Source organism: Myotis myotis, unplaced genomic scaffold (genome assembly GCF_014108235.1).
Source record: "Myotis myotis isolate mMyoMyo1 unplaced genomic scaffold, mMyoMyo1.p scaffold_m19_p_8, whole genome shotgun sequence".
NCBI classification, from domain to species: domain Eukaryota; kingdom Metazoa; phylum Chordata; class Mammalia; order Chiroptera; family Vespertilionidae; genus Myotis; species Myotis myotis.
In genome coordinates, this window is record NW_023416390.1 from 25,982,598 (window position 1) to 25,995,916 (window position 13,319).

The 13,319-nt window shown below is 44.2% G+C and overlaps 1 protein-coding gene across 1 annotated transcript in view; it reads right to left on the reverse strand.

The window, feature by feature from the left end:
- Nucleotides 1–318: 318 nt before the first annotated feature.
- The window catches only part of WDFY1 (WD repeat and FYVE domain containing 1), a 40,125-nt gene continuing 27,124 nt past the window's right edge, over nt 319–13,319 (reverse strand). The window contains exons 6-12 of the mRNA XM_036319156.1: nt 12,013–12,125; nt 10,106–10,232; nt 8,652–8,757; nt 8,087–8,188; nt 5,449–5,579; nt 4,244–4,352; nt 319–3,526 (exon numbers count right to left, since the gene is read on the reverse strand). Coding sequence (XP_036175049.1) covers nt 3,467–3,526; nt 4,244–4,352; nt 5,449–5,579; nt 8,087–8,188; nt 8,652–8,757; nt 10,106–10,232; nt 12,013–12,125 — 748 coding nt within the window. The 3' untranslated portion in view covers nt 319–3,466. The remainder of the gene's footprint in view (nt 3,527–4,243; nt 4,353–5,448; nt 5,580–8,086; nt 8,189–8,651; nt 8,758–10,105; nt 10,233–12,012; nt 12,126–13,319) is intronic.

A 13,319-nucleotide genomic window follows, 5' to 3' on the forward strand; every position in this document is an offset into this window, starting at 1 on the left:
GTGCTGAGCCACCTGACCCCAGGGCTTCATAAACTCCAAAAGAGACACCACCATCTGCCTCCCTCACATAACATACTACACATTAAGGCAGGTGGTATGAAGAAGGTGTGTGCTTCAAGTCAGACAGACAGAAAGACAGACAGGACCTTCTTGGTTTTCTCATCTGTGAATGGGGACAATAATGACTGAAGTGTTGCCAGGATTGAATAACATAAAGTCGGCAGAGCAGGCAGCACACCGAGGGTGCTAAACACACAGCAGCTACTATTATTGCCCTGTGTCCAGATCAAAAAACAAAAGCTAAATTAAGCAACAGAGTAACAAGCAAGGAATATTTTATTGTACACATTTTCTCAGAAAAACCCCACAAAAACAGAACCCACAAATAGGAGCAAAGGACAAAGATTTTTAGCTCTCTGGGATCCGTAGGGCACCATATCTTATAGAAACATAGCTAGTACAGGGACAAAATGTACTATTCAACATTGCCCTGACTCCCCAGTCAAAAAGGCTATAGAGAAAAACACTTAAAGTGGTATATTCTAATGCAAATTTGTCGCACAATTGAACTTCAACTTACTCAAAGAGTTGCTGTATAATAAACTGCAGAAAATAGAGTAGGCATTCAGTAATCTGCTCACAATGAATAAATATAGCATGTCTTACTTATTTGTTAAGCCTCACATTTATAATGAGCAGATGGTTTATCATTAATAGTAACTGAGTTTCTTACATTTTAAGAAATATCAGATCCAGTAATGGAAGTAGAAACTAATTTTTAAAAAAACTGATCTTAGAAAATAGTTCCTTGGGTGTGAGCCACTATCAAGTTTATTACATACTTGGGCCAGTTTCAACTTAAAAATGTGGACATGAACAAACTGAATTCTGTACAGAGAGGACAAAGTGACACCGTCTAGACCAATATGTTTGTTTATATCCACCAGGAGCAGGACAGGACTAGGACATAGCAAACAGAGATTTACAATGAAATGAATAATGTTTCCACCTATTGCTATAGAGATATCTCCATCACCTGCACTAATAAAGGGCAATTTAAAAACATGTTTAAAATGAAGAATTGGCATTTTCATGTCCTATACATACTAGGGCTAAGCATAAGGATCTTCTCTAACATTCTATACTTCTTAACCCCTGTTTGTACAAATGAGCGTGAGTATCCCAGGAATGGAAAAACCAGTAAACATTACTTGAAGAACTATCTAAAGTGACCCGTTTAAGAGGAACATAGTCAAAGTAAGGCAATAACTATAAGCCTAGCTGTACTATCTTTATGTGCCCAAGTCAGTAAAATTGAGAAAATAATTTTTGCCCACCTCTACAGAAAATATGCCCTCATTTGCTACTTAGTTTGTGACAGAGGCAAGACAAGGCTGCCATGTGTGTTTTCATACAGAAAAACGGTAACAGGCTCAGGTGGAGAGAAAGCAACACGGAAACATCTCCTTTCCTTTCCCGATACCACACTCTAATTCTTCCTTAAATATGCATTTCCTCCTTGATTTATATTATTAGCTTAACCCCTTGGGAGGCACTCTCACAATCTTAGTCTCTATGGAGCATTGGGGTTCTTCATTAAAAAGTTTTTATAAAATAAAAAGAAGTTTGAAAGTTATGGCATATTCTTAGCAGCTGTGATGTTCTACTCAGTCTACCACAGACATTGAAAGTCACATTTTACAGAATAAAGAAAAATGGAACCACAGTTCAGTGCTCTTCATTGTGGAAAAGAATCGATCACATTCTATTTTCCTTTCCGGACTTCATAAAATCCCCAGGATAGCACCTTTGTGGGGCTGAACCCTAACTGAACACAAGTCAACAGTCAATGATGCCATTTAGAAGTTAGCATCACTCGATTTTCCTTCCAGGTTATATTAGTAATGTACATTTTGCAGAAAGCCTAGGGAAAGTTTTTAGAGAAAACATCTTTTTCAGGTGATATAATACAAAAATTACAAGGAGCAACACACCCTTCGGTCTTATTTCTGAGGCAAGTCAACTTTCTCTGCAGATCACTCTAAAACAGGGTGTGCCTGACCCCGTCCCTTTCCCGCAGCATGTGTGTCCCTGCGCCATCTGACATTTCAGTGTAACTGCCTGTCAAATGTTACAGTTCCTCTGAGCTGCTGTTAGACACAGGGTGAGTCTCTTACTTGTATCGGGTAGAATAACATGTCGTCTTCATACGAACCCGACAGAGTAACACAGTAGTGAGCCTCTATCAATATCCATCAGTCAGACTAACAAAAATATTGTTGCTATTTTTAAATTTATCCTTAAAAAATGTAGGCCTCTCTCCATTCACTTCCATAGCCGTCAAGTGATAGATACATGTATTATTGTTAAAAACAAACAATAAATATCTGAATACTAAAAGCAGGTGCCCCTTCTCCCACCTCTTCCCCCTTCTGGTACTAAGTGGCCAAAACCCTTTCAAACACCATTTGATACAACAGATTTTGCAAGTTGTTATGTAACTAATATATTGAATATTAGTTACAATGACTACAAGTCAACATTGCTTAAAAAGCTTTGGAGTTCTTGTCTGAGGTGTATATTAACTGCCACAATATCATGGGGCTCACCCTGAACTAGAAATAGAAAGTGTCTCTTAGGAGGACTGGGCTGTTCCATGGAACAGAATGATCATTCCCACCGCACACAGGCTGGTAGCTGGGTTTTCCATCAGTCATTACTAACTGCAATGACAAACAGTCAGGCAGCTGTGTGACTCCCATGGTAGTGGCAACACAAAAGCATTTTGTCCTCAGAGCACGTGTGAGGGGAAGGAAGAACTTGGACTGCTTGGTTAACAGAGGAATTCACAATTCACTCACAACCACCATGAGGTTCGCCCACGGCTTACTGCCCGCAGGACAAACAAGTGAAGTGAGCCCAATACTAGGTGCAGATGGCACTGAAGAGAACAGATGTCTCTAATGAGTGTCAATAACTAAGTGTAAAGCAGGTGCACATCCTGCCAGCACCTGAGGAGTCGCTGGGATCGTAAGCTCCTACTGCGTTCCCTCAAGAGGGCGCCCTCCCTGCCTGACTCCTGCTCCCACAGCAGCCACAGGGCTCGGAGGCCCAGCAGGTCAAGGGGAATGTGTGCGTGTACTCACAGTTGTTATAAGAACATTTTAGGCATCAACTCTTTAGTTCAATATTTTTTTCTCTAAAACTCTATTTGCTAGATCAATCTTGTCCACATCAGCTCACTGTTTGTGAGGACGTTTTGCTGGAGGGATTCCATTCTTTGGGAACCACAGGTAGGTCCACAAATGCCCCAAAACACATCTTTACATTTTTTTTCCTCTGAAAAGTGTTGATCTGTGTTTAAGTGGCTCCTGTTTGTCCACGTGACGGTGACTGTGGTGCCACAGGGAAGGGTGGCGCTTGTACAGGCTGCCGCTGGGAAGGTGCAGACCTCGCGGCTCCTGGGTCAGTGTGGAGAGAAGCCGGTCGCCAGGCTGCAGCCCACCACGGGCGTCATGTCCCATATCTGCAAGAGAGAAGGCGCCGGGAGGCAGCACAGGTCACCTGGTCTGCCCGTGAGAGCCAAGACTGACACAAACAGGCGTGGGACTGGAAAAGGGCCGAAGGAGCTCATTCTCTTCTTTCAGTGCAAAACTGCCTCCTGACCCCAACAGTGATAAAACACTAAACGTGATGAAAGCTTTTCAGTAGTATCTAGACACCTGAAAATTACATCATAATGATGTTCTACTATAGTCTATACCTTATTATGAAATAATATATGTCATAGTTTCACAACTCAAGAGTGGTACTAAGTATAAAATAGTTACTTTCAGTTTCTGTGTTAGTGGGAATTAATGAAAAAAAAAAGTGTGGCTATTTCTTACAACTAGAAGCCTTCCGCCCAGGATGGAAGGAAACCAGCACAGGAAGGAATGGCTTCAGCAAAAGATCAGCCATGGGATCAGCGGGGAGGGGAAACCCTGGCTCGCTCAGCCAGGTGGCGACGGGGGTGCCAGGCAGAGGGAAATGCCTTGGGAAGCGCCAAGGCCGAGGGCGTGGAAACTCACAGGCATGCAGTTTGCTACTGCGGATCTTCACATGGCTGTAGGTAGCTTATGAAAGGGGAAGACGAGCTTGCCAATCAGAAAGTGAGGCTGGACTAGAAATGTCATGCTCATTCGCAGCATGATGAGGTAGCAATCTACGCTGAGATGCTAATTGGGACAATTATGCAGGTTACCTTTACAATGCGATCGGTCCCACAGGTCACCATCAGTCCCCTGGCAACATCCATGGACATGTGGGAGATGTTATGTTTTCCTTCATGAAAGGTTGCTAGAGAAGTCCGACTAACAAAGATAAAAGGGACCATTTAGAAGTCACCTGACTGTACCTAGAGCTGAGGGACACGTTTTCTTAGCAACAGAAAGGAAATACAGCTGCTCTGGAACAACATGGGTGTGATGCACAGGTCCACTAATATGCAAATTTTTTTCCAATAAATACGTCCGGTACTATAATGTATTTTCTCTTCCCTACAATTTTCTTAATAGCATTTTCTTTTCTCTAGCTTACTTTGTTGTAAGAATACAGTATATAATACATATAACTTACAAAATATGTGTTAAACAACTGTTTATGTTATTAGTAAGGCTTCTGGTCAACAGAAAGCTACCAGTAGTTAAGTTTTTGAGGGAGTCAAAAGTTATTTGTGGATTTTCAATTGCCAGGGGTTCAGCACCCCAAATCCCCACACTGTTCAGCTGTACTTACAGAGCCTTTCATGTAGAAGAGAAACTGCCTGCATGAGATCACACAGTGTGGGCACGAGACAGCTGCAGGCTCCCAGACCTCTCTGCTGCCCAGGGAGTAGCACTCACCGACCAATGGTGCCCACTGGCTTTCCAACTCGGGCCTCTGCCAAGGTTTGCCCATCTACTACTTTCAAAGATGACTCAACGGGAAGGGAACGAAAATGATGGTTCTGCCCTAGTGGAACTGCCTGAGTCAGGACAGAATGGGGAAAGGACAGAAATGTCTGAACACAAATAGTTAAGAACTGATTTCTAGGTCAGATCTTGGTGGGGGGAAAAAAAACCATCGGTCTCTAGAATTTTCCCAGTAATTAAATTTCCACGCACAGGTGAACAAAGTTGAGAGCATTCAATGCTTCTGGAGAGAACCAGCTGGCCACTGCGTCAGTGTGCACGTGGCCTTGACCCCGCACAGCACCCTGAGTGCTGGGGGCTCAAGACTGGGCTGGTCCTAGCAGCATCATTTCTCATAGTTTTGGGGAGAAATCTATCTTCTGTCGTAAAGCTAGAATAGGATCCTCTCTTTACACATCGCCTATGAAATTGGGAGACACAAACATGTGGGCAGTAGTACATCTACGTCACTTCCTGTTTCAGGCGCACAGTAAGATTGAGACACGCAAACACTCACTCCTCATCCTTGATGGAGTCATAGCAGGAGTCACACATGCGGACCTGGAACTCGAAGCCCATGACGGGGTAGCTTGAGCGCTTGCTGCTGCACTTCCCACAGACGGCCTGCCCGCACTTCCTGCAGTGGTGCTGCGGGAGGGAAAGGAGGAGTTTCATTTTGCTTTAATGTACAGGGTTTCCCTTCAGAGCAGGGGAATGGATCGGAGTGGGGAAGTCTTGCCTTGACTTATAAACATTCCAAGTTAATGTAGCAGTTAACAGCCAAAAGGTGGGCAATTGCACTATTTGACAAGGATTTCCAAACAACCTTACTACATCGGTCAGATACTGCTTTTTGTTCATTCATCTTGTGCCTCGATGTCAGGAAATATTAAAACCAAGTTCAAATTCACTTAGCAGCCCAACTGATTAGAGAGTTCAGGAAGGAGAAATCTATTCCTATGTCAAAGGAAAGTTAAGAAATAAGGTTTTAAATTTAATATGCCCTCATTAAGAAACCAACATGCATAACCAGATGTTTTACTATCTCTTTTAATCTTTCAATTGTGACTCTGGAAATAAAGCTTCAAGAACATTCCAAAATAGTTCCAGTATTATTACTGATTCGGACATACTTTTTTATACTGAAAGACCTGTTTATTTCCTCTGCTATTAGCTGTTAATCATAAACGTAAAATTAATCTCTTCATGTTTCCTTTAGAAGTAGGGACTTCTTCACCCATCAACTACAATGCACTAGTTTCCACCAGACACGCATTGTTAAAAATAGCTAACGAAACAATTCAGGTACCATTTTCAGAGCATTAGAAAGTTTTAAGTGCTAAAATAATTCCTGCATTGCCTGACAGTCTCATATTAGACCTTGCAGGAGTACAACTTTGTAAGTAAAATCCAAGAGAATTTATTACCACACACAAGTTTTAGGCCAATGCTTCATAGCGGTGTAACCAGTAATAAAATGAGTACAATCAGCATTCCTTTTTACTTACTTGCACAAATTCATATTAAACCTGAGTGAGTGGCTACCTTCAAATCTGCCATATATATATTTGTAGAACTTTAGTATATGTGCATACCTAGTGAGAAGAACATCTTTGAAATCTATAGGCTATTTTTAATTTAAAAAACAAACATTGTACTTGAAAGATGCTTAAAAATATTACACATGCTTACTAAAAATATTCCAGGTAGATTTATGTGGAACAATTTAGGAATAATCTAACATTATTAGAGCCACAGTATTCCACTGAGGGCTAAATTGTTACTTTTTATCAGTTTGTGAAAGCATGAGGCTTGTATGCCCTAATTCATTCTAATTTGGTGCTCGGCTACTATGAAACAGTGACCTTAACAATAGTCCCAAAGGGAAAGATCTGTATCTATTTACCAGCAGGCTTGGGTTTTCTATGCATCCCCCTCTTCCAGTGGGGGACCAGCCATGGACAGTTAGCGGACAGTGTCCAGTGCGGGACCAGCCATGGACAGTTAGGGGACTGTCTCCAGTGCGGGACCAGCCATGGACAGTTAGGGGACAGTCTCCAGTGCGGGACCAGCCATGGACAGTTAGGGGACAGTCTCCAGTGCGGGACCAGCCATGGACAGTTAGGGGACAGTGTCCAGTGCGGGACCAGCCATAGACAGTTAGGGGACAGTGTCCAGAATAGGACAAGCAATGGGACAGTTAGGGGACCGTCTCCAGTGCAGGACCAGCCATGGGCAGTTAGGGGACAGTCTCCAGTGCGGGACCAGCCATGGACAGTTAGCGGACTGTCTCCAGTGCGGGACCAGCCATGGACAGTTAGGGGACAGTGTCCAGTGCGGGACCAGCCATGGACAGTTAGGGGACAGTGTCCAGAATAGGACAAGCAATGGGACAGTTAGGGGACCGTCTCCAGTGCAGGACCAGCCATGGACAGTTAGGGGACAGTGTCCAGTGCGGGACCAGCCATGGACAGTTAGCGGACTGTCTCCAGTGCGGGACCAGCCATGGACAGTTAGTGGACTGTCTCCAGTGCGGGACCAGCCATGGACAGTTAGGGGACCGTCTCCAGTGCGGGACCAGCCATGGACAGTTAGGGGACAGTCTCCAGTGCGGGACCAGCCATGGACAGTTAGTGGACTGTCTCCAGTGCGGGACCAGCCATGGACAGTTAGGGGACAGTCTCCAGTGCCGGACCAGCCATGGACAGTTAGCAGACTGTCTCCAGTGTGGGACCAGCCATGGACAGTTAGGGGACAGTGTCCAGTGCGGGACGAGCCATGGACAGTCAGGGGACAGTGTCCAGTGCGGGACCAGCCATGGACAGTTAGGGGACAGTCTCCAGTGCGGGACCAGCCATGGACAGTTAGCAGACTGTCTCCAGTGTGGGACCAGCCATGGACAGTTAGGGGACTGTCTCCAGTGCGGGACCAGCCATGGACAGTTAGGGGACAGTCTCCAGTGCGGGACCAGCCATGGCATAGTCTCACTGGCCTGAGGAAAGGTCTTGCTCATTATCACCAGTGACGGTCATATAAAAAAAAAGTATGAATTAACAGCACTTCTGGAGAAGAAGTGTGATTCCGAACAAAATAAGAATTACACAAATCACAGAGTACACGATTAACCCGGTGGTGACTCAAAGTTGGTTACGTACCTGTCTCAACCCCAGTGTCTTTGTGTCCCACATCTGCTTTATGTTCCAGAAAAAGGGCTGCTCACATTTCTGGCAAGAATCACTTTCTAACCACTGAGGAGCCTGGAAGGAGAGAGAGCCAACGTCAGTGTGGCCGCATATTTACACTGGCTTTTCAGAAATTCACATGATAGTTCTAAATATGGTCGAGGTTAGCATTTTTAAAAATTCTCAGTATTTTATAGCTATTGCCATACTCACTACTATGTGTGTGTTCTGAGTAATCGTTATTATTTTAGTAATGTTTACAGAATTGTTCAACTTTCAACCTAGAGATATGAGGAAATTATTCAATTCTCATTTGAACTCTTAGAGTTGTCTTGTATATTTCTTTTGTTATGCCAAATTTGTTTGAAATTATTCAACCAGTTGAGCAAAAACCCCTTTTTACAGAATCTGGCAAACAACCACTTGGGGCAGCTGGTGGTACCACAAGGTACCTGACAGGGGAATCCCTCTCGCTGGGCACCAGGTCAGACAGATTTTCCACCCCCCGCCCCCAGCCTTGCCCGCTTCCTCCTCTAACCTCTTCTCTGCTAACGTCCATGTTCCACACAGCAATGCCGCCGTCCGAGGAACAGGAGACGAGCTGCCTCGTGAGCTGAAGGTAGCACAGCGCCTGCACCCGGTCACTGCGGATGACACGCCAGCACTGGCCTCAGTGTGGGAAACAGACAGCCTCCAGGGAGGCGCAACTCCCTCCCCCGTTGGAACCAGCCCTTGGCATGTCTCACGCACTCTGTGGGACGGGAATATGGACTCCGGTGTGAACTACCTGGCATGCTCTAACTTACCATAAGAATAATAGTTTCTACAAAACAAACACTACTTTCAGGTTAGTCTTTAAGAACTGCAGGTCAGAGACGATGACTACAGTTATCTGGACCAATCACCATGATTTCCTTGTCCAGAAACAAAGAACAAAGGAGGTGTAACTGCCTTGCCTGAACCCAACCATAACAAGTGGTCACACACTACAGAGGTTACTGGTACACTCATGCTCACACGTGCACACATATACGTGCTCACAGTGCACACACATGTTCACACATGCACACACACACACATACACAGGGTCACACATGCACACACACAGGGTCACACATGCACACACGCGCGCGCGCACAGGGTCACACATGCACACACGCACATACACAGGGTCACACATGCACACACGCACGTACACAGGGTCACACATGCACGCACACGCACAGGGTCACACATGCACATACACAGGGTCACACATGCACACACACGCACACACACAGGGTCACACATGCACATACACAGGGTCACACATGCACACACACGCACACACACAGGGTCACACATGCACACACACGCACATACACTTGCTCAGGTGTGCATACACACATTCACACATGTACACAGGCAGATACCGTGGAGGCTCTGGGGAACACTCTCCTGGCCTGTAGGCTTGAATGGAGAATGTTTCCGTGGCTACCTTTCGGCTTGACTCTGGTTATGGTGGACGGCAACAACCTAGCCAACAAAGGGGAAAGGTTCCTTTTCCTTTCAAGACTAGACGGCAAGAGCCTGAGTATTACACCGTCATAGCAATGGCCATACGACTACATCAAACCACATGTTCCTTCTTAATGAAATACATCTTATAATTTAAGAAAATGAGTTAGGCATCCGATTGGAGAATGGCTTAGTATCACATTACACACACTTCCACGGTCAAAGTCCACGCCTGGGCTCCAGGCCTGAGCAGCTTATTTCAACAGGGTGACTCGCTGGGAGAGACACGTGGGAAGTGCCCTTGGGACCAAGGAGGAAGCAAACCCTCTGCTCTCCGTTTCCCTTTTGGCTACAGAACACCAGACACTCAGGACTACCAGAAAAGCAGTTAAAAGTGGTCCCCGTCAGCCCTCTCAAATGGCCGTTTTGTAAACACAGTTTCCCCCGTTTTCCCCGAACTCGGGCTCTCTCCCCACCCCCAGAACAGTCACGCACTGGTGGCCCTGGAGCAGGAGCGTGCGGCCCTTCCTTCCTCCGATGTCCCACATGATGATGCTGTTGTCAGAGGCTCCAGAGAAGAGTAACCGCTGGATGGGGTCCCACCAGAGGCAGGCGATACTACCTGGGGGCGAGGGAGGGAGGGAGAGAAGGTGGGGTGGAGGAAGAGAGGAGGAGGGGCAGGGAGAGAGGATTGGTTAAGTTAACTCCATGTCAGGGCACACATCTGACAGCTGAAGACCCAACTAGCACAACTGAGTCTTTCAGGAAACATGTGTCTTCACTGTACAATGGGCCATTCAACGCTTCATCACGAGTCATGAGAAGACGCAGCACATCCACTCTCCTGGTCGTAAGACTAAAGTCTTCAGTTGTACATCAAAGATGTACAAAAAGGCAAAGATGTTCCAATAAACGGTTCCTTGTTCCGTACCACAAAATTATAAAACAGCTGTTGAAAAGACTATAAAAAGCTTTTGAAAAATATAGCCATTGACATTTAATGAGAACAGGCCGTTAAGTTTACTGTGGTCATCTCATAGAAGCTAGAAAGCTAGACTACTGAAGATATCTGGGACCTTGCAGGCAGTTTTACAGCCAAGATGCCTATGTTTGAGAAAATTAAGTGTCTCGAAGGAAAGGTTTGCAGGTATTTCAGAAATTTAGGTAAAAAGTCCAAATTGGCTAAACTTATCAAATTAGATAACCCTTGAGAAACTCTTTCTTTCTATAGATTTCTCTCTCAACAGAATTCATTATTCCAGTAACTTGCTTACCTAGAAGAAAATGATTAATAAACTTAATAAAACTGAACCAGTCACACGAGCCCATAATATTTTATATAATTCAAAGCAAACAACACAAACGGTTTCTCACAGAAACTTAACAAAAGTGTGTGTGGGGGGAAGTATTCTGCAAAACTGGCTTCAGGCATAATTTTGTATAAATCCTGACCTTGTTTAAACCTATGCCCCACACACTTTAGCTAGAGGCTTAATAGCAGACAAACATGATCTTTCTATACAAACATGACTAAGCAGTTGCCAGAACCCACTCTAACCTAGCAACCTGGAGAACACTTACGAGCCCGGAGTCATGAGACTCTTAAGTCATAAACGGAAAGGGGTGTCCTCAGGGGCTGTGCTTTCCTGCCCACGTCTACTCTAATTTACTGTTCTTTCTCCTTTTTCCTCTACAAGGTCCCTGTCTGACAGACTTGATTTCACCTAAATAGATTTCTTAGACAGCGTGGAGAACATTTAACTTGTTAGACTTAAGACACTATTTTCATAACAGTCCATCATTAATTCTTTTTAACAACTCCCAATTCTTCAATCTAAGCCAGATGGCCTCGAAGCTTCTAATTTGTTACTGAATACAGCCAAGTGAGTTTTAAAACACTTTCTTGGAGTCTTGCCAACTCACTGCACTGTAGAAATAATGAAATTCCACCTGACCTCTTTTTCCTCAGTCCCTTCCCAGGGGAGGTTTCCCAAGTAGAGGATGACCCAGCCCATACATTTCTTTTCATTGTATTGAGCCACTAGTCTTGTTCAGTGTCCTAGAAACTGACAATTTAGAAACACTAACATTCTTGAAAAGGTTTTACCATTTACAAAAAATTTTAAAAGGTCTTCTGAAAATAATTTCATTGAAAATGGTAAACAAAGTAGAAAGTATGATCCACACAAGCAACCTCGGAGGGATTTTGACAATTCAAAACCCAACCCAGCACCCTTCCTTCACTTGGCCTTCACTCTTGGAGATCTATATCCCCTGTCTGGCCAATCAAATTGAAATCTGACAGATCATAGGGAGGTGATCATTCATGAAACCACAGGGCTGAGAACTAAACTCAGATGCTCAAATTAGGTGGGAAAGCTGTGGGTGAGGACGCAGACTACCTTCATGTCCTTTGAGGGTTGTGATAACTGAGCAGGTGTCCTGTTCCAGCTTCAGCAGGGTGATCTGTCCAGAATAATCGCCAACAAAAGCATACTGGGTATCAAAATCGTATCTGTGGGGAAGCAGTCAAAGATCTCCAACACAATCCATCTCACAGTTGTAAATCAGAAAATGTTCTCTTTAAAGAGAATAAGCACACGCTCAAACTCTGAGAAAGGACACAGCCGACGGAAAATCATGCAGGATTTAAACACTGAAGAAAACAGTTGTAAGCTGGACTCAAGGAGAAAATTAGTATTTAATCATTCAACAAGAATTCATTGAGTATCTGTCATTACTCTAAGCAATATTTGGAACTTGGCAATGAAAAAGATAACAGCTAACAGAGAAGACAGACACGAGAGCAAGTAGTTCTAATCAAATTAAAATAAAACACACAAAAAGTGAAATACTCAATAATGAAAAAAGCAGAAAGAATGGGAGGAAAATGGCTATTCGTGAAATATCTCTGGAAATAATACGGACATGACCATCTTTCCTCTGGCCTAGAGCCCTAGACGATTTAGCTTTAAGTAAAGAGGATGGTTCACTTTAAATTGCTGTGGAGAGTTCATTCAACCAAAAGACAGTTATTTGGGGCAATGGTAAATTTAAGTTTTAAAAATATATTTACTTATCACTTTCTCAGTGACATCATAGCCATAGAAATTTGTGGCAAATTGGTAGATGACACACAGTAGGATACTACTATTTAAAGGTCAGAAGGACAGCCATGGGCTAGGCCAGTGGTCGGCAAACCGTAGCTCGCGAGCCACATGCGGCTCTTTGACCCCTTGAGTGTGGCCACGAAGTTTCAATCACACTGTACGTGCGCGCCCGAACATGGTATTTTGTGGAAGAGCCACACTCAAGGGGCCGCAGTTTGCCGACCACTGGGCTAGGCCATGACTGTGATTCTGTGGCATTTCTACCAGTCCATATGAAAAGCCTAACTCAGAACAGAAACACTTAATTAGCACATAAGGTATCTGAATATTTTCCTTTGTTTGATTCTAAAGTGTACGGTTCTAATTTATACGCTTATTTTACATATCTCATGTTCTATGTACATTCATTTGTAGCAAACATTTTTTATGAAGGCTTTCAATGGAAAAAAGGAATTTCACTAGGCCAGATGTCCAGCTCTGAAAGAGAACTACTGATGCCGACAGCCTTGATCTTGCTGGCACTAAGATACACAGCTACCACTGCTAGCCTTAAGCAAGGGCGAACTCCACGTGAAAGGTTCCATTCACCAGTGAAAAAA